The 25037-nt window shown below is 57.1% G+C and overlaps 1 protein-coding gene across 2 annotated transcripts in view; it reads right to left on the bottom strand.

Moving 5' to 3' along the window:
* Positions 1-25037, bottom strand: part of AP3B2 (adaptor related protein complex 3 subunit beta 2) — a 30064-nt gene that overhangs the window by 2557 nt on the left and 2470 nt on the right. Inside the window, exons 2-24 of one of the 2 annotated variants that reach the window (XM_037000526.2) lie at positions 19522-19597; positions 19332-19406; positions 18938-19033; positions 15429-15589; positions 15081-15147; positions 14817-14999; positions 14463-14746; positions 14158-14212; positions 13768-13839; positions 12549-12611; positions 12104-12236; positions 11730-11839; positions 10921-11097; positions 5726-5912; positions 4519-4637; positions 3984-4092; positions 2985-3102; positions 2497-2677; positions 2310-2370; positions 1897-2003; positions 1477-1705; positions 1005-1089; positions 688-785 (exon numbers count right to left, since the gene is read on the bottom strand). In XM_037000526.2, the coding sequence (XP_036856421.2) occupies positions 688-785; positions 1005-1089; positions 1477-1705; positions 1897-2003; positions 2310-2370; positions 2497-2677; positions 2985-3102; positions 3984-4092; positions 4519-4637; positions 5726-5912; positions 10921-11097; positions 11730-11839; positions 12104-12236; positions 12549-12611; positions 13768-13839; positions 14158-14212; positions 14463-14746; positions 14817-14999; positions 15081-15147; positions 15429-15589; positions 18938-19033; positions 19332-19406; positions 19522-19597 (2846 nt within the window). Of the gene's footprint in view, positions 1-687; positions 786-1004; positions 1090-1476; positions 1706-1896; positions 2004-2309; positions 2371-2496; positions 2678-2984; positions 3103-3983; positions 4093-4518; positions 4638-5725; positions 5913-10920; positions 11098-11729; positions 11840-12103; positions 12237-12548; positions 12612-13767; positions 13840-14157; positions 14226-14462; positions 14747-14816; positions 15000-15080; positions 15148-15428; positions 15590-18937; positions 19034-19331; positions 19407-19521; positions 19598-25037 lie in introns of those variants that run through there. The other variant, XM_037000527.2, reaches the window with a different exon arrangement.

Here is a 25037-nt window from a genome sequence, read left to right as displayed (position 1 = left end):
AGGGCCAGACCTTCAGGCCAGGACTCATGAAGCCCCGTTTCTTGTTTCTCCCACTCACGCTGTCCGGTGTCTCCCACATGACCTCACTCACATTCACGGCTTCAGTTACCAGGTTCTCCCAAGCCCAGGCCTCCCCATAAATACTGCCAGGTTCACTTTCTGAAGCAGAGATCCGAACCTGACCCCTTCTTTGCTCAAAACCCTTCAATGACTCCTCTGCTAGGACAATTAAGTCCACAGTCTTTATTTATTGATGGAGGTGGACCCAGTGACCTCTACAACCCCTTCCAGACCTGAAATTCTAGGACTGAAATCCTTTAGCATTGCATCCGAAGCTCCCCAAACGAGAGCAATCGTGACTCTCGGCTTTGCTGTTATTGTTCCCCGGTGCCAGGGACCTGGATGCCTCAGACAAAGCTGCTCCCTCCTCCTCTGTGTAAATGTCACCGACACTTGGTGTTTCCCCGAGCTGGAACGCAGGCCTAGAATTTTCTGCCTGGATGAGCCCAAACTCTCTCCAGAGCCTCCCTGAAGTATCCCAGCCTCTTTGAGGGCAGCTGGAGCCGCAAGCTGCGAGGCCGCCTTCTGCCTGAAGGGCCGAGGCCTCTCCAGCATGACCGTACAGGGAGCTAGTTGAGCCCATGGATGGAGCTGTGCCCCTGCCCCACCCAAGCCAGGGGCACTCACCCTGCTCCTTCTTGAACTCATTCTCACTCATGAACACAGGGGCCATCAGCTCCCCAACAGGTGGCTGAATGGAGACGTAGAACTGCCGGGTTTGGGTGCTGGGAAGGGTGGGAGGAGACGGAGGGAGAGGAAGTGAGGCCAGCGTCCCTCCCTCTCCTCCCACTTTGGAGACAGGCTTGGAGGCGGTGGGAGAGTGAGCTAAGACCGGAGCACTTGGGATGGCTTGACCCACGAGGTCAGGATGGACCCCTGCCTCCCTCCGGCTCCAGCTCATCTGGACCCTGGCTCTGAGGTCCCACCATGAGATGGACACATACCACAGCTGGAAGTTGGCCACCTGTGTCGAGTCACAGAAATTAATGCCCATTATAGCAGTGGCAGATTCTCCGGGTGCCAGGGACTCTGCAGCAGTGTGAGGGAAGGAAAGGGGGTGAGGGAAAGATGCCATCACCCGACAGGTTTGCAACCCAGACCCACTCTCCCCTCTGCTGCCACAGCTGACCGCCCCTCTATGGAGTCCTGGTTTTCTACTGAAATGTAAACATCCTGCCCCTCCCCACCCCATTTCGGCCAGTCCTGCAACAGCCACGGCCCCTATCTTGTGCCTCAAGCACCTCCTGCCCGATATGGACTTGCTCGTTTCCTACTCCTTCTCGTCCACCAGGGTATGGACTGTGTTAGATGTCACCCCTGTGCCGCCAAAGCCTGGCCCCTGGCCTGGCACAGGGAGGGCATCAGCAGCCACAGACAGACTCTGCCTTCTCCACCACGTCCAAGGCCCTTCTGTACCTATTGCAGGAAATTCCTGGATGCTGATGCCAGCTGGCAGTTTGGGGGTGCCCACATGCAGGCCCTTAATGGGAGTATCAGAGCTGTTGGAGAAGTGGATGTTCACAGACACCATGTGGGGGTCCCCAGAGAAGGGCTGGCGGCTGAAAGTGTAGTCCACCGCCAGCCCCTCGCCTGCTACGCGGTGCAGCAGCTCCTGCCTCCCAACACCAGACACTGGGCTCAGCAACTAGAGGGGAAGAGCGTGGGAAGACAGAAATGAGCAGGAGAGAGCCTGTCCCTGCCTCGTCCCCACCTAGAGTCACCCAGCAGTGATGAGGGACTCAATCCCCACAGCCGTCCACACACAGATCCATGCTACGGGATGCAGCACAGAGATGCATCCCTGCCCCAGCCCAGCCTGTCCCCCATCCCACTCACCGAGGGCACCAGCGGGGACTCTGTGAGGGTCAGGCCCTCCAGGTCAGCAGCCAGGCTGGCAGACACAACCGTGGGCGGGGACACGGGCTGGACGGTGGGAGGGGTGACTGTGGGAGCGAATGGGGAAGACCACCATGAGGGAGAAGCAAACGGGGACTGGCTGGGCTTGAGCGGGGGCCCAGGGCTCAGGGGCTGACAGTCAGCACCGTGGACGGCGGGGCGCTGGGTGGGTAGCTGCCCGGGATACCAGCCTGACAGCAACCCCACCCCAGGGGAGGCTGTCTGCCCGGCCCGAAGATGTGCTGTCTGTCCTCTCCACCGCTAGGCCCTGGGGAACCGGACCCAAAGCTGCCGTGACCTTCCTGAGCCGCTCCCAGGCCTCCTTCCCCGCGACCTGTGCCTCCCGCACTCACAGTCCTCGAGGTCAAGCAGGGAGACCTCCTCGGCTGCCGGGGCGCTTCTGCTGCTGGGAGGCTGAAAGAGAAAGACGGGGCAGGGGTGCAGGGGACCCCGGTGTGCTCTGGTGGGGAGACGCTGGGCCCGGCCCCGGGGTGGGGGGACCCTGCCCGCGAGCCCGCCCTTCACCGCGCTGGCCCTTACGGTCTTGTCCCTCAAGGAGACAGGTTCCTGCTCCTCGTCGGCCTCTGACGACACCTCGGACTCCGAGGAGCTGCTGCTCGAGTCACTGCCCGCCTCCGAGGACGACGGCCCCCCGGGCCCCCCGGGCCCCTTCTTCCTCTTCTTCACCTTCCTCTTCCTGCCGTCCCCCTCACTCTGCCCGCTGGAGGAGGCGGATGGCACTCGCGCCCAGCCTGTGTACCCCTCCTTGCCCCAGAACAGCGGGGAGCCCCGGCACGGGGCCTCGGGTGGGCACCCGGGCTCTCAGCAGGCCCCCGTGCGCTCTGACCAGCCTGTGCCGGCCCCCACCGCGGAGCCCGCCCGCCGGCCGCCGAAGCCGCTGTCCGGGAGCTGCAGGCCCCACCAGCGCGTGAGGAGGCCCCGGAGCTCTCAGGAGGCTGGTGAGGCTGGTGGCCCTGCTTTCCCAGGGGAGACCCACGCCCCGCCAGCTGTGCCGCTGCCCCCCTCACCTCTCGCTGCTCCTCCCTTTCTCCCCGTCCTGCTCCTCGTTATCGGACTCGCTGCTGGACTCCCCAGAGCCGCTCTCGCTGCTGCTCTCGCTGCCCGATTCACTCTCGGACTCCGGGTCTGTGGGGCAGCTGCCTCAGGCCCCCCGCCCATGTGCAGGCCGCCTCAGGGGCAGAGCGGGTGCCCTGGACTCCCAGGGCAGGCTCAGCACAGAAGCCACACACGCCCTGACCTCACCCTGGCCCAGATGCCAGCTGGATCGCCTGGGACCCAGATGAACCGTGTGGATAGACACCTGCACACGCACACACCCCTGGGACATGCCGCCCTCAGGTACACACGCCTACAGGTACACGTGCCTACAGGTACACGCATACAGGTACACATGCCTACAGGTACATGCACACAGGTACACATGCCTACAGGTACACGCCTACAGGTACATACAGGTACACGGCGCCTACAGGTACATGCATACAGGTACACACACCTACAGGGACACACATACAGGTACACGCACATACAGGTACACATGCCTCCAGGTACACACATACAAGTATACATGCATACAGGTACACACCTACAGGTACACGCCTACAGGTACATGCCTACAGGTACACACGCCTACAGGTACACATGCCTACAGGTACACACAACTACAGGTACACACACCTACAGGTACACACGCCTACAGGTACACATACCTACAGGTACACACACATACAGACGCATACAGGTACACACGCCTACAGGTACATGCATACAGGTACACACGCCTACAGGTACATGCCTACAGGTACACACATACAGGTACACACACCTACAGGTACACATATGTACACACGCTTCCAGGTACATGCCTCCAGGTACACACACCTACAGGTACACGCAGGTATGCAGCCCTTAGACAACCACCGCGTGACACACCCGGCCCCTCAGCCAGCGAGCCCCAGGCATGCACGTGAACAGGGGCACAGGGCCCCACTCCGCAGAGCCCTCACCGCTGTCTGCGGACTCTGTGGGGCCGGACCCCCCCTCTGAGTCCGAGTAGAAGGGCTTCTCCTTCTCCTCCCTCTTCTCCCGATTGGAGCACTTGGTCCACTCAGGCACCTGCAGACGGGTTGGGGGGTGGGGGGGACGTTATCTCATGGCTGGGGCGGGCAGGAAAGCCCTGGGCTCTCTGCCCTTCACCTGCCTCTTCCTGTGGCCCAACCTGCCCTGCCCACAGGAGGAGTAATTGCAGGGGAGGCAAGGGGCACTGCCTGTCGGGGGGCAGGGGTGCTGCCAGACCAAGGGAGGAGTGGGCACAGGACACAAGTGACAGGGGAGGGGGCTGCCGGGGGTGGGAGCACTGCACACAGGGCAGAGGGCACACGGCACACGGGTGGGGTGACCTCAGTGTGTCTGCCCAACAGGCCCACGTGGGTCTCAGTAAGGGAGAGATCTTCTTCCTGTGTGTGTGGAGGGTGTCAGGAGGCCCGGGCTCCCTGCTGTCTGTCCCCGCCAAACACAAGTCAATTCTCCACCCCTGCTGACCTCCACGTTTCGCACAGATGGGTCCGGGGCTTCCTCTGGCCAGTCTGGGAGCTCCTGGTAGCCCGTGGCCTTGGCATTGAGCAGGTGGGAAAGGGAGCCCAGCTGGAAGTGGTCCCGGTCTGAGGACAGGGAGAAGTCAGGCCAGCAGGGGAGGGAGGAAATGCCCCGGGGGCTGTTTCCCTGGTGGGGCGGTGATTCTGGTTGGGATTCCCTAAGCAGTGGATGTGTTCCTTAATGGCTCTTCCACCCTGACTGTGCCTTTAGGTCCACATGCTAGAAGAAAAGGCTGTCCGGCCCGACTAGAGCTGGGGCTGGGGGCAGGGGCAGGTGGAACTGCAGAGGGTGGGGGGGGGACTCTGGGACTGAGGTGTTTCTGGCCTGTCAGGTGGATGTGCCTACTGGGGAGGCAGACATGTAAGTGTGGCTTCTCTCCCAAGACCATGGGGCCACGCATCTGCCCCACCAGGCTCGGGAAGGCTTAGCTGGAATGCAGGACTAACTGAACAGGACCCTGGCCAGGACGGGGCGGGGAAGGGGAGGTGAGTCCAGTGAGAGTCCCGACTCCGTGCGGAGGGGCCAGCATTTCACACTGGAGAGGAGGGAGGCAGGGCCAGAGGTCCAGCCTGGGTGCAGGAGGGCAGCACGCAGGCTTGTGAGTCGGGGTGGTGCTGGGGAGGAGAGAGGGACGCTTCCCCCCTCCCGGGAGGTTCAAATCTGCCCCCTCCCTCAGGCTCTCCCTACTCCTGAGCCCCAGGGAGGAGAAAAAGCGGAATGAAAGGACCCGCAGGAGAACTGAGCTTTGGGAAGGAGGCTCCCTGGGTGGGCTCCTGCTCCAAAGAGCAAGCCTGAGACACCCCGACCCCAGCCTCTTGAAGCCCGGCTGAGGCCTGGGGCCGGGCCTTGGGCTGACCTCCGGCGATGGCCAGGACCCTTCAAACACGCGCCTCCCCTTTGAGTGTTTCACTTCCTGCCCCACCGGGCCCCTGGCATCTCTCTCATCTGGCTACCTAGTGCATGCTCAGGGTGGGAGGGGGCCGGGAGGCCAGGCTGGGTGAAATGGGGGTGCGGAAGGGCAGGCCCTGGGCGGTACGGGTGGGCAGGAGGGCCGGGCCGGGGGCGGACTGCCCACAGAAGCCTGGAGACGCCCAAGTAAGACTGGGACCTCGGAGGGACTGGGACTGGGGTCACCCTTGATTTCTGCTCCCACCTTTGAAGGACGACTCCAAGACCGGGGCTGGTTTGGGTGCCAGGAAGAGCTTCTTGGCATGGCGGCTGAGGGCCCCGCCCTGCTCCGAGGGGACAATGAGCTGCCGGGTGAAGCGAGCTCGGTCACGGATGTCGTAGTTCTGGTCGTACTTGGCTAGACTGAGCACGTACTGGGTGAGCAGCTTGGTCTGTGGGACAAGAGGTGCGTCAGCAGCCGTCGGAGGGGTGGGACACCGGAGGGCTCCGAACCAGATGCGCTAAGCAGACTCTTCCAGGCAGGGCTTCCAACCAGCTGCCCCAGGCCTCTCCCTCCCGCCCCGCCGTGGCACCAGCCTTTGCATCTTCTCAGCAGCCTCGTCCTGACCCCTGACCGCTGGCAGTTGTGACAACCACCTCGTGCCAGCAAAGGATGCTGCCCTTTGGACTCTCCCCTCCTTGGCCCTGGATCCCACTCTTCCTTGGGCCTGTGTTCCCACTGTCCAGCCAGCTCCTCCCCCACCAAGTCCAGGCTGGCTGGGGTGCCAGGGTGAGTGGAGGTCCAGAACATTCTGCCAGGCCTCACAGTTTCCAGGCTCCAATAGATGGAGGGAGACGAGACAATAAAAAGAGAGTGGGGACACAGAGGGATGCCCTTGGCAGGGGTGCCCTCATCCCCACTGACCCACATAGTAGATTCTGATCAGCCCAGCGTCTCAGAGGCCACGGTCCTCTCCGACAGGGTTCTCAGGAGATCAAACTGCAGCTGCCTATGGGTTTGCTAAAGTGTGGTTCACTCTGCAGTGGAGGCAGCCACATCCCAGGACTCCAAACCTCCGTCTCTACCCTGGTCCTGGCCGACCCTGCCCTGTCTTCATACAACGACGGGTAACAGCCATCATTCATGTAGTGCCTTCTAGTGCTAAGCACTGTCCTACACACTTCACACTGCCTCAGCTAATTTCCATAATCCTCTGAGAGGTGGTGCCAGCGCCCCCGTTTCTGAGGAGGCGCAGAGTCATGAGGTGACTTCTCTGAGGTTAAGCAGCCAGTCAGTGCTGCACCCAGGCCTGGACCCGCCAGAGCCTGCAATCCGTCTGCCCACCTCATTGCCTATCTGCTGATCCCCTGGGCTGCCCTCCATCTCTTATGACCAGGGGCCAAAACCACCAGGTACAGACACCCCATGTCACCACAGCCAGGGTGCCTGGGGCAGTGGGGGCCAGTGGAGGGAGGCTGGAGCCCACCCTGGCCTTTCAGAGGCCGATGGCTGCATAGTGTTAGCCAGCCCTGGGCATGGCTGACTCAGGGGGTCTGACAAGGGAAGATGTCTCTGGAGGGCAGAACCCACCGATGACGGCCCAGAACTAGAGCAGCTGCCGCGGCAAAACCCTAAAGAGCCCCAGCGACCCCTCTGCCCTGCAGCGTGGCCCACAGGGCCTCTGGGGGCCTCCCGTGCAGCTCCCAGCACAGTGTCACCTTCAACACTGTCCCCGTCGCAGATGAGTCTCCTAACCCCACACCACCCTGGGATGCCATGACCACGGGCTCGTCACAGACCCACCACCGCCTTGGCCAGACGCCGTCTGACGGGCCACAGCTGGTGGGCACCCTTCTCAGCAGGGCTTGATACGGAGCTGCTGCTGATCCTCCAGCACAGACCTCCGGGCTGGCCGAGTGCGGACGCTGCCCTGCCCCCAAATCCTTGCTTAGTTCCGGAAAGAAGTGTTTAGGGATTTGGACCCATCTGTTCACAGCCTTAACGGCATGTCAATAACCAACATAAGAACAGGCTGGGTCGCCCACCTCAACACTGCAGGATTTGCTTATTGCCAGTCACTCCCCTCCTCCAGCCCGAGGACCCACCCCAGGGACTGTGGCATGCAGTCTGCACCCCCAGGACCCCCACCTCGCCTAGCCAGGACATGCAGGCGTTATAGGCTGCTCAGGAGGGCCTCTGAGGTATGCTTGAGTGCAGGAGAACGAGGCTCCCGTCGACCCATGGGCTCCAGCTGCCGAGGGAGAATTTAAGTGACCCCTTTGCCAAGAACCTATGCCTACGCTACCTGCTACATCATGCAGGGAAACCTGGTCATTCAATTAAAAAAATGGATTAAAATACATCTACACCACACACTACATAAAAACAAGCTCTAGATGAATGTGGCGGGTAGACTTTAAGGTCCCGCCCCCCCAATTCCCGCGTCCTGTTCAGGCCTTCATGTAACCCCCCAGCCTAGAGCGTGGACCAGACCTGAAACTTGCTTCTGATCAAAGGAATATGGCAAAGGCAGCCGGCAAACGTGATCCCACAGCTGTTTCATTATATGAGACTGTCTTGCTGGCAGAACGGCCTGAGGCATTTTCCCTTCTGGCTTTGCAGAAATAAGCAGCCACGCTGGGAGGCCCACCGGGCGGGGCACTGAGAGTGGTCTCCGGCTGGCAGCCAGCAAGCAGCCAGGGCCTGAGTCCTGCCACCACCAGGAGCTGAATCCTGCCACCAGCCGTGTAAACCTGGAGGTGAGCCCTTGCCTGGCAGACTCCCCAGGACAACCCGGCCTTGACTTGCACCTCAACTGCAGCCTTGCCTAAGACCGAACGAAGCCACGCCTGAACTCGTGACCCACAGAAATTCTGGGAAAATAAATTTTGTTTTAACGCACCAAGTTTATGGTAACTTATTATACAGCAGTAGAAACCTAATACAATTAAAAATGTGAAAAACAGATTAACATATGGAAAAGGGATTAAAAAATAGAATAGGAAAAATCTGTGGTGGAAATTATAGGTGAAAATTGTAATTGATGTGTGAACGGGGACACAACTTTATAACTATGAAGGGAACAGAAACTGGAAGGTTAATATATTGAACAAGACACAAATCTACAACTTCCAGATGGTCACCTAAGGCCACCAAAAACTTTTTAAAAGCTGAGGAAATATTAGATCGATGGTGGTCTTTCCTAAGTGGTAGATCTGTGGCCAACTTAAACTTTTAATTAGTGTTTTATGGGTTTTCCAAATATTTTATGATGAGCATGCATTATTAAATATTAGAATATTAAAAAAGCTATTAACTTTCTTTTAAAATTCTGCAGAACTTTGTCAGAATATCCCATCCACTATATAGGCCAGATTTTAGCTCCCACCATGCCCCTAGCAGACCTTCCTCCCACACATCTCACCTACTATAAAAACTAAACCCACCTGCCTAAAGCCCTCCAGGGAGTTGCCCCAGGTGCCATACCTCAGGTGGCTGTAATACCACCCTCACTACCTCGGCCACCCCAGGCCCTCTGTCAGTGCACCTATCATCAGAGCCTTTGTGGCCTCTGGCCTAACACCTGATCATCTGCTGAGCAATAGCAGGGCAGAGCCTCAGCTCGGTCAACCCCTTAGCCTCAGCCTGGGCAGAATCAGGCTGCGGTGGGGTGGGGGTCAGTAAGCTGAGGATAAAGGCTGGGATTGTTGTGGCCTTGTAGAGGACCAGAGGGTCACCGCGGCACTGGGATGGGGGCAGAAGCATCCCTGGTGTTTGGCAAAAACAGCCATGTGGACGTCCACACTGCCTCCCTCCTAGTAGGCCAAGGACTCCCCTTTCTCCACTACTTCAAGAACATGCTGGAAAGGAGGAAGGAGAAAGAAAAGGAGGGTAGAAGGGAAGAGAAAAGTTCTTTATTGAATCAGAGAACTATTCTAAGGCCTGGGGCTGGCAGGACCCACATTCAGGTGAAGGGTGTCCATCTGTCTATAAACAGCCTATGCTGGGAGCCCCAGAGGGGGCTGGGCCCTTGTGCCCGGCCGAGGGGTGGGCGCAGCTGTGTCAGCTCTGCTTGCTCTGCTTTATGCTGTTTCCCGACCTGGCTGTGAGTGTTTGGAGGTCGGCAAGCCCGTCTTGCTCACCGTCATTACCCCAGGACACAGCTCGGTGCTAGCACAGCATGCAACCAGAACTAACGCACCTGCAGCAAGCAGTGCCAGCCTGGGGGAATGCTGCAAGAACACGCCCAGGCTTATGGAAATGTGCGGACATCATGACCCTGGGGTTTGGGACTCAACTTGGGCCTGAGCCTCTCAGACAGTCCCCCAGCCTGGCTGCCCGCCACCTGCCGCTTCATTTCTTCAACCGTTCCTCCCACCTCAACAAAGGAGGCCCGAGAACATGGCTGCTGCCCCATGGTGCTCCCTCTAACTTCTCTCCTTCCAATCTGCCTCTCCCACAACAGCGCTGACACTCGCTGACTCCATCCCTCACTGCTTCCGCACGCGACTGCTGCTCCGTCCAGCTACGGACCAGGCCCAGCACGTGACAACCCTGCCTCCCCAGCTGGGGGAGGCCCACCCTAGCCACCAGGGATCAAGGGAGCCACTGAAGAAGCACAAGTGCCACCATTCAAAGAACTCCCAGGGGCAGAAAGGAGGCCACCTCCAGGCACAGCCATGCTGGCGACCCCGGCTACCCACCCAGGCACTTGGCTGCAAGGTTGGCAAACGTATTCTACAAAGGGTCAGCTCTGTTGTGGCACAAAAGCACCCACAGACAATAAACAATGAGCATGGCTGTGTCCCAGTAAAACTTTAGCAGCAGGCCTGATCTGGCCCATGGGCGGTGGTTTACCACCCCTGCCTCACTTGCCTGAGTCGGGCAGTGCATGTGGGAACCATTATGTCCCCAGCACCCTGAAAAGCTCTGCATCTCCTGGGGCCACCTCAGGGAATGCTGGACAATCGACAGGCTTTTAACCTTCTGATAGTTCAGCTGAGTTGGGCTATGCCCTTGGCCCTGTACCTCTCATGACCTTTAACCTTGGGAATGACCACAGCCGCCAGTATCACCCAAGTCCGAGCGACTTCCCCTCTCACCCCTGGCCCAGGCTGGCCTGCATTGCCCAGCTTTGGGAGGAAGCACAGACCACATCTCCGGGGACCAGCATTCTCCATCAGGGGCTGTCACTGCTGGCCCCTCCCAGCCAGGATGCCAAGGCGGCAGGCAGGGCCTCCACCAGCAGATGGGAGGCCTCAGCCTCACAGGAGAGGCTCCTCAACACAACCACTGTAGACACTGGGGAAAAAGTGGGGACCTGGGAAGACCAGCTACCTGCCCTGAACTCTCTCCCAAGAAGGAGGTGCTGGAGTTCATGCCTGCTTGGTAAGGGCCCCCAGAACATTGCTTGAGTCGTTTATGGGCACCGGAGTGCTTCGGGGGCCTCTGCATCTTACCTGCTTCGAGTTGGTCAAGTAAAGCTTGGCCGCCAGGTTGATGACCTGTAGCTTGACAATGTCCTCTTCTGCTGTGAAGGACTTGGCCATCTTCCTGAGGACGTCAGGTGCGATCCTGGGGACATGCTCACAGTACTCGCCAATGAGCCACAGGATGCTGGCTCGGGCCATGGGCACCTGTGGGTGCAGGGGTACAGTCAGGACAGGGTGAGTGGGGAATGCGGGTGGGCGAGAGCAGCCTGCCGGGGAATCGGCCCTCCTCCCATCTGCACTGGCCACGTGCATGGTGGGGTGCTCTGAAGTGGCAGTGGGGGTAGCGAGAGAGATTAAAAGGTGGGCAGCACCTCCCCTTTTCTCTAGGGTCTCACTAGCATGCACAGCGCCTTTAAGTCAAAGTCAGCCACAGCTTGGTCTCAATGACTGGCTTTTCTGGGTCTGGTGCCCTCAATGCTTTACTGCCATGTACTCTTCCCCAATCTCCAGGAATGCCTTGTTTGAACGATTCAACTCGGCCGCAGCGCAACAGAGAAACACAGGATTTGTCAATCAGCCACCCTCGGCCAGAGCTTAGAGAAAACATGAGGGTGGTACGGGACCACAGGGCTCCCTTTAAAGAGACCCCTAGAGGGAGGGGGGATCTTGGGCAAGGTCACATGGCCCCATTTCCCCTCCTTCCACCTAAAGACCTTTCAGAGCCAGTATGGAGGATCTGAAAGTTGATCTTAATCAAGGCTAGTGTATTTAATCACAGGGTCTTAGAATCATGGGATGGACACTGAGGTGGGGAGGGAACGGTGCTACTCTGTCACCTGGATGTTGTCTGTGAGCTTTGCCAAGTGTTTGATGATCTCTCCGTGCTGTGCTGGCTGCATCTGTAGCAGCTTCTTAATGACCACCACTGACTCTGCAACCACGAGCTCTGTGGGGCAGGAACGAGTGCCACCCTGGGATGGCTGGGTGATCCAACACACCTGCAAGCAGCCCCCCAACCCCCTCCCCCTGACCAGCTCTCTTCCTCAGCCCCACCCACTTCTCCAGTGGCCCACAGAGATGGATCACTTGGGCACTGAGGCAGACAGACTGATGAACACAATGTGCCGGGGCAGTGAGCGGCCACCCATTGGCCATCAGAGCCAGACATGCAGGCAGACACCCCCTGGTCATTAGACAGACGGACACCAACCATCACGGTTGGACAGCAGCTGCACCAGGCCGTTGAGGCAGGTGTCACGCACTCGGCCTATGTTAGTTGCACAGCGTCCAATGGCCTGGATCGTGGCTGCCACGAAGTCCTTGTCCATGCTGCGAATGTAGGTCTGTGGGACACCACACAAGCAGTGACCACTCAGTGGCTCTGCAAGCCTGAGGGTGACCTTCAGGAAAGCTGTCCCCCCTCATTCCATGACCCCCAAAGCCAGAGACTGAACTGGGGGTGGCACTCTCGGCCATCTCCCAGTGACTGCCTGACCCAAAGCCAGCAGGCAGCACCGGGAGGGGACCCTGATCGGCTTCTCCACTTCGGGCTCTTAAGAGAAGGTCTGAGCCACCAGGACATTTCCCACATAGCACAAGGGCTGTGGGGCAGCGCTCCCGGGCCCCTCTGGCTGGGAGCTGGCTGTGGCTCATACCTGGAATTCCCGTAGGACAGTAGGGATGTTGGTCTCACTGGCCAGGTTGGTCAGCACTTCCAGCTGCAGGGCGGCAGAGAAGGGGCAGGGCAGCCGGTGGGCCTTCTGCGCCTTCACAACCCTTCATTCCAACACACTTTGTGGACCAGACAACATGCTCAGGACGGCCCTGCCTCGTCCTTAGACGGATGAGGGACCAGATCATGAAGCGTGTCCAAATGCAGGAGGACCCATTTGCCTCCTACATGTACCCCGACAGTGCGCTGACAGCATGATCACGCGGCCTCTCTAAGGCCAGTGAAATCTGCAGGGCCCCCTATTGCCCTAAAATAGAGCAACATCCTTACCACAGTCTGAGCCCCTGAATGACTTGACCACCATCTACCTCTGACCTCCCACCAAAGACCCAGCCACACCAGCCTTTCATCAGACTCCTTTCTGCCTCAGGAGGCAGAAATAAGTTTATTTCTCAGGCCTCAACTCAAGGCTCACCTCCTGAAGGAAATCTTCCTGGACATCAGACTAGATCAGGTTCCCCAGTTTTACGCTCTTACAGCTCTCTGCACTTCTCTTTCCTGCCACATTTTGCAAATGATTTCTACATTTGTTTTGTGCCAGCTGCTCAGTGTCTCCTCCTCACCCCAGACAGACCGTAAGCCCCAAGGGCAGGGTGCCCCATCAGTCTGCTCTCTTGCACCCCCAGATCTAGCTGTGTGACTGACAGACGTGTCAGACTGGATTCACTGCTGCTGCATGAGACGACTCCATAATGAGGCAGAGCAGGAATGGAACGTTGCGCACAGGCTCCTGACACTTTTTCTGTGGGTGTATTTGTGCGTGAAAGCCTGAGGGGATAGCTGCACGGGGCTCGTATCACTGGGTGGAAGGCAGAAGACTGCAGGGGAAAGGATGAACTCTGGAGACGGCAGACTGACCTTGGGGCGGTTACTTCAGCTCCGAGTCTACGTGTTTATAAAATGGAGCTCATGTCCACTTTCCAAGGGTGTCATGGAGATAAAGTCACTTCATAGGTGCCAAGCAGCAGCTCCCTTTGCCCTGCCCCCCACCTGTCAGCCTGGTTTCCTGAGCAAAGGCTCCAGGCTGCAGTGGCTCTGGGCTGGGCCCCAGAAATAGGCAGGCACCAAGGTGGCCATGGTGGATATTTGGGTGGGTCAGTGGGGGTGAAGACAGGCCATGTGCACTTCCGTCCATCACTCACCTTCAGAATCTTGATCTGGGTGGGGTCGGTGGACCTGATGTAGAAGCTCTTCAGGTAGGGCTCAAACATACCCTGGCAAAGGAGAGGCAGCCCCAGGGAGGTCCACCTTAGCCGTGCCACCCACCTGCCCGGACCCACCGCCCAGTACCCTTCCTGTCCTCACTGGCCTCGGCTCCTCAGCTCTCCCCGGCTCCTTCCCAGATCCGACCGGCTCTTTCTCCACCGGCCTTTCCTCCCTCACTGGCCCTCGGAACCTAGGCCCTGGTCCTCCACCTGCGTTTGCTGTCTCCGCCTCACCACGCTCTGCACAGCCGAGCCCCATCCTGCTTTCCCCAGAGCCTGCACAAGGCACCCCCGGCCTGCGACCTCAGGCCTGAGTCACTTGCTCACCCGGCGCTTGATGGACATGGTCGCCACGTTCTGGAGCACGACGTACTGCACCTCACTGCGGAGAGGACCTGTCAGTGATACCTGGGCCCCTCAGCTGGGACAAGGGACGAGGTGGGGGGAGGTGGGCCAAACAGGAGGAGAGGCCCCGTGTGGGGAGGGCCACACTGGGAGGAGGGGAGGCTGGGCTGGGCCAGTGCGGGGGCAGGAGGGCCGGCTGGGAAGCAGGATGCGCGCTGCCTCTGCGAGAAGCGCGGCTGGAGCACGTGGGCGCGGGGCCCGGCAGGGCCGGGGCGGGGCGAACGCACCTGTGGCTCCGCAGCAGGCGCACGAGCGCCTTGGCGATGACGCCCACCTCGGCCTTGGGCGCCAGGTGGAAGTAGAGCTGCGCCACCGCCATGACCACCGCGGCGCTGCGGCTCTGCAGCAGGGGCTTGGTGTTGCGCAGCAGCAGCCGGTGGTCGGGGTCCATGACGTAGGGCTTTCGGGCCGGCAGCGCTGCGGAGGACGCCTCCCCCGACCCCGCGCCCTTGGCCTCGTCCTCCTCCGAGCCGTAGAAGGCCTTCTCGGGGTTCTCCTCCAGCAGAGACTCCTGCAGGGGCGACGGCGGCAGTGGGCGGGGCCGCAGCGCCGGGAGGGCGGGGCGCGCGGGCGGCACTCACGTTCTGGGTGGGGCTGAGGAACTGCGTGCGCGCGTAGCGCGTGAGCATGCTGATGATGACCACCTGGCCCCACTCCTCCACGTCGATGAGCAGGTTACAGAGCTTGCGGTAGTTCTTGTGAATCAGGTCGATGCGCTCCGGGCACACCTCCTCGAAGGCCATCACCACGCTGCCCGCCACCAGCTGGGGAAGGAGAGGCCAGAGGGTGACTGGGGGGCGGGAGGGTCACACCCTCCTCCCATCCCTCTGTGCCCTCAGACGCACCGTGGTCTTGTCGGCCAGAAGCTTCTCAATGACCTCTATCAGCTGATCCTTCTGGTCCGAATCCAAGCTGAAGGAGAGACCGTGGGGAGCGCTTTGCACCCTGCGCCCTGCCTCTCCAGCCTTCCCGCTGTCAGGCCAAGCTGGGCCACCTCCCACGTCCGAAGCCTGTTCACAAAGGTGTGAGCCGCCCCTTCCAGCATCCTCCCTCCCTCACAGTTCTCCAAACTGCCTTAGGCAGTCTGGAGCTTAAGTAGGGCAGCCTGCCTGCGAGATTTGGGAGAGACCAGGGGCGGACCGGGGGCTTGGGGGCCGCTGCCCTGAGGAGCGAAGGGCAGGGCTGGGGCACACCTGTAGAGCTTAGGGATGGCGTGGGCAGCTGTTTTCCGCACATAAGGCGACATGTCCGAGGCCGCTTCCTTGATGGCCAGCATCATGATGGGCACGATGATGGGCACGCGGATGCTGGAGAGGACGCGCAGGGCGCTTGCCCGGATCAGTTGGTTGGGGTCCTGAGTGCAGAGGTGGAGGCAGAGCCGTAAGACAGCACCAGGTGGCCCGATGGAAAGGGCCACACAGGGGACTTCACTGTCCCTAGCTACCCCAGCTCTTGCTTCCCTGCCTCCTGTCTGAGCCAGGGTATGTGCCAGTGCGAGGCACCTGGTGGGCACTGCTTGGGGGCACTAACTCCTGGACTTGGCTGCAGAAACACGACATCTGAACAGGTGTGGCAATGAGCTGCTTCACTTTCAGGAAGAGTGGAAAACTCTGAGAACACCTGATCCTGAGACCCTCCTGTTCCTTAGGAATTGGGGGTGGGGGTGGGAGGGTGGGGGTTCTGTGTTTATGCCAAGGTGACTGCCAGTAAATGCAGGCTGGTCTCCCTTCCAGAGGATTCATCCTTCTATTCCTCTCAAATGCTGCTCTTCCTCTCCTCCCTGGTGTTTGTAACAACGGGTAATGGCTTTGCTTCTGTTGCGTCCAAAAACACTCAGAAGAGCCTTAGACACAGTGCATTGTAATCATGGGATTTCAACAGTAACAGCAGCCGCTGCAAATGACTGCTAATCTTGGAGAATGGTGCACTGTGAGCGAGGTGCTGGAGCACGTCAGGAGAGGTGCCACCCTGATTTTCTAAAAGGAGAAAGGCAAGAGCCACAAAATTGCAGGTGACAACGATGGTAATCCCAGTCAAAATTCTGGAATTGATTTTTAAACAGATGGTTTAGAAGCTTATTTACAAAGCGGGAGTTAGTATTTTCCTACAGTCAAATCATATCCCATCCACTGCCAAAACCTTTATATATATATATATATATATATTGGGGGTAATTATTATGGATTCACAAAAAAAATCCATTTTCCTTTTTAATAGGGTAACTAAGCTTGTAGATGTTAACACCTGCATCTTGATTTCAGCGAGGCATCGGGAGTCTCTTAACATTTCCTGGATTACCACTGACATGGGTCTTTGGTTTTACTTAATATATATGCATTTTAAGAGGCGCATTCATGTCTGTTTTATCTCCATATTGCCATAGCCCTTTGCACAAGAAAGGTGTTAAGAAATTTTCTTGCTACTGAATAAGATCCTTCTTAGCAAGATGGGAAAATGCCAGCTGACTGTACAGTTAGATGCTCCCACACCTGGTAAAACATTGTACTTGGAGGGAGTTGATGAACAGATCAGCGTTACCTGGAAACATGATGTGCTAAGGGGTTCACAGGCTGCGGCCCTGGACTGAATAGCTTTTCAACATCTTGGGGGAAGACGCAAAATCAGGAGGACAAAATTAAAATTCAGAATCACCCTGGCTTGGATCCTGTGTTAAACCAATAAAATGAAATATAGTAGGGTTTCACAGAGGATTCAAGGGACCAGTCGCAGAAAGACAGGATGTAGGGAGACCTAGATTATCTGATCACCAGCTGGATATGTGCCTGAATTGAACCAACTACGTCAGTGGGCCGCTAACAAAGCAAATGGGTGGATAGAAAGAAGGGAGAATCCTGGGTGGAAAAGTCTGGCTCTAGAATGCAGGAGAGCCAAAAAAACAGTAAGGAGATGTTTCATTTCTTATTCTGGGTATATAGATATTCATGACGTTATTCTTTATGACTTTTATGAGCCTGAAATACATTTTTAGAAATTATAGCTATGGAGGTTTTGACACAATATAAATAAATTGTAGTCGTCTTAAGATGGAGGGAGTTGCCTTATGGAGTGAGGTCTCTATCACTGGACACGACCGGTCAGAGATGTCCTAGAGCAAAGGTCAGCACACTATGGCCTTCAGGCCAAATCTGTCTTCTGCCTTTTTTACAAATAAAGATTCACTGGAGCCCGGACATGCCCACTCATTTATGGCTGCTTTTGCACCATGGGCAAAGTTGTGGTTGAGATTATATGGCGTGCAAAGCCTACAGAAAAAGTTTGCTGACCACTCTTCTAGAGAAATCATTGCACTGAGTGGACTAAAAGAGCTCTTGTTTTCTAAGAGGAAAAGGGGCAGATTGTAGAAACTACAGGCAAATATACAGTCTGTCTGTGCAAGAATTCCAGAATGGTTTAAAATGATGTGACCTTGATTCAAACCAAAAGATTACTTGACAACCGGAGATAGAGCCTATGGTTTTGACTTAAAAAGCACAATGCGTGGCACAGAAACACCCAAGTATTTGCCTCAATGAATGAATGGTCTATGCAAGTGCCCGTGCTTCTGCCCCACCTCAGAGAAGCAGGTTTGCCAACCCCTCCTCCTGGCCACAGCAGATCGAACCACGGGTGGGCCTCAGACTCAGGCAGTCAATTTCTGTTTGCTCAGCAACACACAGGACCAGCTGGACATGAAAGGAGGAGCAGGACTTTCAGCGTCCCTCTCTCAGGAATGGGAACTGGAGATGGCTTATCTACCGGACCAGCACCCAGTGGAGACTGCCAGCCATGCACTTAACATACAAAACAAGAGGCGAGAATATTCAGTTTCTGCAGTGGGAGGATGCAGCCTCCCCTCCATTTTAAAGGACTTGAACCTTCTCACTTCCCACAGCCCTTCCCTTAGTCAATTTCAATCCCTGCCTGCCTCAAAGCATTTCACAGCAGGTGTGAGCAGGGTCTACAAAGGTGGGTATTGTGCATACACTGGGGCATCCATGACAAGTCAACTTCTCCTGGTGCTAAACAGAACAATCCATCTGTTCCAACTCTAGAGGAACCACTGGCTGTACTAAACTCACTGGAAACAGAATACTCCTGTGTTTACAGCCTCGGTGCTGACCTTCCGTGTCCGAGGCAGTTCTTCCTCATGATAAACTTTGTTCTCCTCTCAGTGGAGCTCGTTTGTTTCAGTGACCCCTTTGTCCTCCTTACCAGCTTCCAGATAAAAAGGTCCTGGTCACTGTTCTCTGCAGACACCTAGACCAGGCAGTCTGCCAGTGCCAGGCCGGGACGCCCCGGGCTGAGGGGTCCCGACGGCACTCCCCTCACGAGTCTGTCTGAAGGAGGCCCACTGCTGTCTGCCGTGGCTGCAGTTCCTGTACACCAGGCGGGTGAGGGCCCAGGGGCGCCGCACCGTTGGGGATCCAGTGGTACATGTCTGAGGCAGCCATTACCACAGGCTCCTCGGAGGAGGGGACCACGGTCTCTGGGCACCCAGTGTACCTACCATGCCCCTTCCCAGGGCCTTCCCGCCTCCGAGGGTCTGACTGGTCATCTCCCCTGACTCTCACCCTCCCAACTTTGGGCAGATAGGGAAGGGCCTCCAGAACCTGCCCCCATGCCCAGGTCTCTCCCAGGGCCACTCCTCCAAGACAGTGCTGATGACGCCCAGGCCCCGGGGAGGTAAACTGAGACCTCTGACCTTCAGGCCACGCTGGAAGGTGGAGATAGACAGCAGGGCCAGGTCTTGCTGCTCCTCGGCATAGCGCACCAGGTACACGTAGACGAGCTTCTTCACCTGGGGGACAGCAGGCCTCTCAGCAGGGACTGGTGCCCCCACCCCACGAGATGTCATCGCCCCAGCCAGCTGTGGCCCATGGGGACAAATTATTCCAGTGGGGGAGTGTCTGAGGTGTCCCCGGGTCCTTTCCTCTCATCCACATCTAGTTCAGGGACATGCAGACAGGTCTCTTCCTGGACCAGGTACATTTCTGAGCAGGTCGGGCCCAGGGGGTGGACGGTTCCCTTCCTCACCCAGCCAGCTTGAGATCATTCTCAGTGGAGGTGGGCATGAGAGCACCCCCCGGGGTGCTCACCTCTATGTTCTTACAGGCCACATTCTTCACCACAGCAGGAAACAGGTCCGAGGCATTCTTTCCCCGGGCGATCATCTGGTGGTGGGGTCAAGGAGGAGAGAGGAGGGAGGCGGCCACACTCGTCAGGTTAAGGCCCACTGGGGGCCGAGGAGAGCTGCCCCTGGCCCCCGCCTGCCCAGTCCCTGCTCACCGCCACAATCCTCTTCATGGCCTCCAGCTTGAGGGAGTCCTTGTTGGCATCCAGCATCTCCTTCAGGTCGTCATGCCTGGTGGGAGCACAAGAGGTCACGGAGGTCACAAGGGTGGGGTGGGGTGTCCATCAGGAGGCTCCAGCAGAAAGCAGGGACATGGGCAGGGCAGGCTCGGGCAGACCCCGACACAGCGGAGGCAGGGAGGTACAGATCAAGGGCTTGGCACAGAGAAACACGTGGGCCAGCCAATGCTATGGGTTGACTTGTGCCCCCCTCAAAAAATATGAAGGCCTAACTCCTACTCCCCCAGAATGTGATTATTTGGAAATAGAGTTCTTGCAGTTGTAATGAGGATGAGGCCACCTTGGAGTAGGGTGGGTCCCTAATCCAACGTGTTGTGCTCCTAGAAGAAGATGGCCTTGTGAAAAGACAGAGATGCAGGGAGAATGCCATGTCAAGTGGAGGATTGGGGTGATCCATCTACAGGTCAGGGAGCACCAGAAATTACCAGGAAACTGCTAGAAGGTGGGAAAAGGCGAGGAAGGATTCCCCTACAGGTTTTAGGGGGAGCACAGAGGCTTCTAGCCTCCAGAATTGTGAGGCAATGAACTTCTGTTGTTCGAAGCCAGCCAGTGTGTGGTACTCTGTTACCGCAGCCCCGGGAAATAATATAGCTGGGAACAAAAAGCCAGGAGACAACAGGAAGGGTTCGGGTAGATGGGTACAGACTCTTCCCAGGAAAAGGCCGGTCGGATGGATGAGGAGAACCTGGAGCCAGTGGGAAGGAGGTGGTGCCAAAACAAGAGCAGGACAGCCTCGCCCCACCGAGTGTGTTCCCAGCTCTGGCCCTGCAGACTGAGCTGCTTTCAAGGACTGGGAAGGCCCTAGACACTCCAGGGTCTGTTATGGTGACCTCACAACAAGGGCATACTCGTCACTCAACATTCAACAGCCATCCAGGGAAGTTAGAAAACGCTAATAGGAGAAATAAGCAAGGATGTGAATCAACGGCCCCTTGAGGTGACATGTGAGCCACACGGCTGTGGCTCAAGGGGATAAAGGCGGTTCCCTAGCCAACACATAAATTCCATGCAATGTCCACTGAAATTTCAGCAGAGACATTTGGTCAAGTTTTGTGACGTGATGGCAAAATTCAGCTGGAAAAAATAAATCAATAGGAAATAACTCCAAAGACTATTTGGGGGAAAGAAGAGAACAATGACTGAAACAATGGCAGACAAGTCGCCCTATCAGAATTCAAACCAGAGAGCAACAGGACAGTGATAACAGCTCTATGGCACCGGTTAGAAATAGAAAGACAAAGGTTACGGGGGAAATTTCTTAACTGGACCTAAGCTGACACATTAGAAACAAATAGCACCAATGGAAGAAAGAACCTTCTGCCCCTTACTAATAAACACTGTAGTGGGAACTTTTATGCAGCAGACAATTTAACTGTTATGCACGTTATCTCACACCAAAATAAAGTCCCATTTGTTTAATAGTCAAACTAATTTTAAATGTAGGTGAGGAAGGGGAAATCTTTATTTTTAAGGCCATAAAATCCTCAGTAACAAGGTAGCTAGTTTACTTTTTTTTTTTAACTTTGGCACAGAAAACTAAATTTAAGAAAAAAAAATAAGGCAACTATATTCATTTGCTAGGGCTGCCATAAACATGTACAACAGACTGGGTGGGCTGCTTAAACAGCAGGAATTTATTTTCCTGCAATTCTGTAGGCCGGGAGTCTGTGATCAAGAGGGCAGCAAGGTTGTTTCTTAGGAGGCCTCTCTCCTTAGCTTGTAGATGGCTGTTTTTCTGCCTAAATTTTCTCTTCTTCTAAGGACACAGATCATATTGGGCTACTGCCCACCCTTCTAACATCATTCGATCTGAATTACCTCTTCAAATGCCCTACCTCAAAATACAGTCACATTCTGAGTGCTGGGGGGTCAGGACTTCAACATGTGAATTTCAGGGGGACAGAATTCAGCCCAGAACAGCAACGGAAAAAAAAAGATTTGGGATATGGTAAATGAAAGTTTAATATTCAAAATAGGTAGAGTACTGATAAAAATGTAGGGTCCGTATCCAGCACGCACTGTCAGGGCTGCTGCATGCCCGTCAGCCCACTGCTGGCCCCTCCAGGAGACACAGCCCTGAGCTGTTGCTCTCCATACAGAAGATGGAGCACGTTCTTGTATTCCTTGGCCAGGTACCCTTGTGCAGTGAACAACCTGCCCAACTGGACTCAGAGGTCCAGAGACCGTTTGTCAAAGACGTGAACAGAGAATTGCAAATAAACCCAAGGAAAAATGTGTCTATACACAGCTGCTAGAGCTGTGAGGCAACTGACACACTCATATGCCGCCGAGACAATTCCAAAATGTGAGCAGCTGTGTGTGGAGACCTGCACATTCTCTAATCCCCCAGATGATCCTCTGATGACCCACGGATTTTGACCCAGGCATGAGAACCCAGCCTGGAGAGGTATCATCAGGGGTAGAAATTAGAAAGCAATGTGTGCAAAGTTAGTCACAGAAAGAAAATATTTAGAAATTAAATAGAGAGTCAGAAATTAAAGATAGCAATATTAGGAGAAGGAAGAGCATGACAGTAAGTCATAAAGAGGAAAGTGTGACTGCTGCTGATGAAATGAGTAGGTGACCAAGGCTAAGGGGGAGAGAAGAACCCAGCACAGCACACCCCGGTCAGAGGGCCGCACTGGCAGAAGTGCGTGAGTGCTTAACAGAGAAGATCAGAAGAGGCAGAAGTGGGCTCAGAAATCGAGGCTCCCAGGATTTCAGAAAGTGTCTTTTTCCTGAAGCCTTTTTTGATGGAGAGCAAAATAGAAAGATGATGGCTGTCAGATGAGGGCAGAAGATAGCCAGCCCCAGGCATGTCATCTAGAACTCTCCAGCTTGGGAAAATGCCCCCCAAACCAGGGCACATTTTCTAGTCTCCCTGGCCAAGCCCGGGCCAGAAGATGACCATGCTGTCACTCTTCCAAACAAACCAGGCGGCCAGTTTCTAGGGAGACTGAGCTCAGGACAACAAGGACATAGACAGAGGCCCTGGCCATTCAGCTGAGCCTGGGCAGCACTGAGGGTCTGGGAAGGACGACAGAGCTGCGCACCACCTTCCCCAGCGTACAGCCGCACACCTCAGCACACCCAGGACCCTCCTCACGTACCCCCAGACTCCCCCACCAAGCACCAGGACCACCAAACACACACACGCTTCTCCACCCCCAGACATGGCCATGCCCCCCAGACACATACAATCCATACATAACCCCTACACGCACACATAGACATAAAACCCCTGTAGAAACACACCCACAAACCCCACAGAAACACACACATACAGGCACTTCCCACAAAAACAATCTCCACACATAAACCTGCACGCCTACGGACACATGTACCTCACCTGCACTTCCCCACAGACACCCACACACACAGCCCCACAGACCCCTGCTTGGAGACCTCTCCATACTCCCCCCACAACCTCATCTAGACACGAAAGTCCTCCAAGAAACACATTCTTCACACGTGTCACATACGCGCGCATGTGCACACACGCACATGCACCTTTTAACAAAACTCGGCCACTCGGGTCTCATCTGCTGAAATGGCCAAAGGACAGATTGAGACTTCTAAGATCAAATACATCCCGCCTTGAGGATCCTGTGACCTCAGCCTGAGGGCTGGGTGGGTGTCCTCCCTGGTCACTGGGAGCTGTCGGGGGTTGCCCTGCCCCTAACTCTGGGTGCACTCTGACGCAGACTTCCTCATACCAGCTGTCCTCACCAACCCCCCACATGCCACAGGCCCATGTCAACTGCACACACCCTGGACATGCCGTTCCCGCCCACCTAGTGCATACCCTCCAGGTCCCCGAAGTCCCCAGGGCCCTGGGCTGAGGGGAACTGAGGGAGGGCGGGGCTGGGGGTAGGTGGCAGCCAAAGCCCAGGCAGGGTCAAATGCCCACCACCAGCAGCTCCCTTGGGGTAGGACCAGCCTGGGCCCCTCACCCTGCCTCCAGCCCGTGTGCCCAGGGGGCGAGGATGGCAGAGAGACACTGCAACACTCGTAAGACCACGAAACTTGACTCCCCCGTGGTTGGATCCCCTTACAGGTCAGAGGGCCTGGCCTGAGGGACTGTCCATCCAAGGGGCTGGCTGGAGCCAGCAGTGGGCAAAACGCGGCCTCTGAGGCCAGACATGCTCACCCCACCGATGTGTGCCTTTTTCCCTCCCTCCCCACCAAGCTCCCCTCCACTAGCCAGCACAGGCTGGCCTACTCTGCGCCTTACTCTGCCTCCAGGCCTCACCCGGAGCCCACTCGAGCTGGGACCCGGGCAGCCAGGTTGAGGTGGGACCTCAACCCTCAAATATTTCACTATCTCCCTCCCCTTGGAGCTTCCAGGAGTTAAGCTCATGTGCCCCAACTGCTACTCACAGCTCCTGTCTTGGGCCCCCTGGAGCCCCTGTCCCACTGGGACCCTAAACGCCGGTCCGGGCCGCCCCAGAGGAGGTGGGCCCTGAAGGAGTCGGGGCTGAGGGTGGCAGTGGCCATCCCATGCCTCCCAGGCTGTCCGGGTGAGGGCCCCGGGGGCCCCCCTGTACCGCAGCGGCTGGCTCTGGCCAGATTCTGGGCAGGGTCCTTCCAGGGCCGCCTCTGGGGTTGTATCTTCCTCCGGGGCCTGCAGCCATCGAAGCTCCTCAGGCTGCAGGGCTTGGTACCAGGGCGGGGGCCCACCTTCGGGGGCCAGCACAGGGCTGGCAGCCTCCCGATCAGCCTCACAGGCCCCTCTGGCCCCTGGCCGCACCACGGCCCCCGGGAGCTGCAGGAACCGCTGCATCCGACGCCAGGTCCTGCTCCAAGATGGGGCTGAGCTGGCCAGGGAGCTGGAGATGCTGTCACTGTCACCAGCGGCCCGCCCCTGAGACTCAGAAACCGGACACTGGCAGGGAGGGAGGCCCTGGTTTCCTTTTCACTGCTCAGAGACAAGGACTCGGGATGGGGAGAAGGGCGGGGACTGCACACTAAACCAATGTCCCATCTCCGGCCAGGGGCCTAGGGGTCAGGGGGGCTGATCCAGAGGTGAGAGGTGCCCTCCTCACGTCCACGCTCACGCCGTACCTGGACCCCTGCCTCCCCAGGCCTACTCTTCCTCAGGACTCGTGCACACCCCCTTCCCACTCCGACCCTAGCCCTCGTGACCCCCACCTGTCTTTCCAGAGCCAGGTCCTTGATTCCTTCTCTCCTATCAGCCTCCTCTTATCTCTGCTTCCTCCCTGCCTGGCCCAGGTGCCAGGTGCATCCCTCTAACTGCTCTCAGTCCCGTCCTTGGCCCTCCTGTCCCCACAGCCCGTGCCCTGCCAGGAGCGGTTGGCTCTGTTCCTGTATTTCACATCCCCTCAGCGCTCCTCAAATCCCCATGGGCAGCCTTGCCCTGTTCCTCCAGCTTCACCACTCACTTCTAACAGAAAATGAAACGCCTCGGATAA

The sequence above is a fragment of the Manis javanica genome, chromosome 18 (assembly GCF_040802235.1).
Source record: "Manis javanica isolate MJ-LG chromosome 18, MJ_LKY, whole genome shotgun sequence".
Classification (NCBI taxonomy): Eukaryota; Metazoa; Chordata; class Mammalia; order Pholidota; family Manidae; genus Manis; species Manis javanica.
Note: the sequence above shows the minus strand (reverse complement) of the source record. Positions and strands in the feature narration are given on the sequence as shown.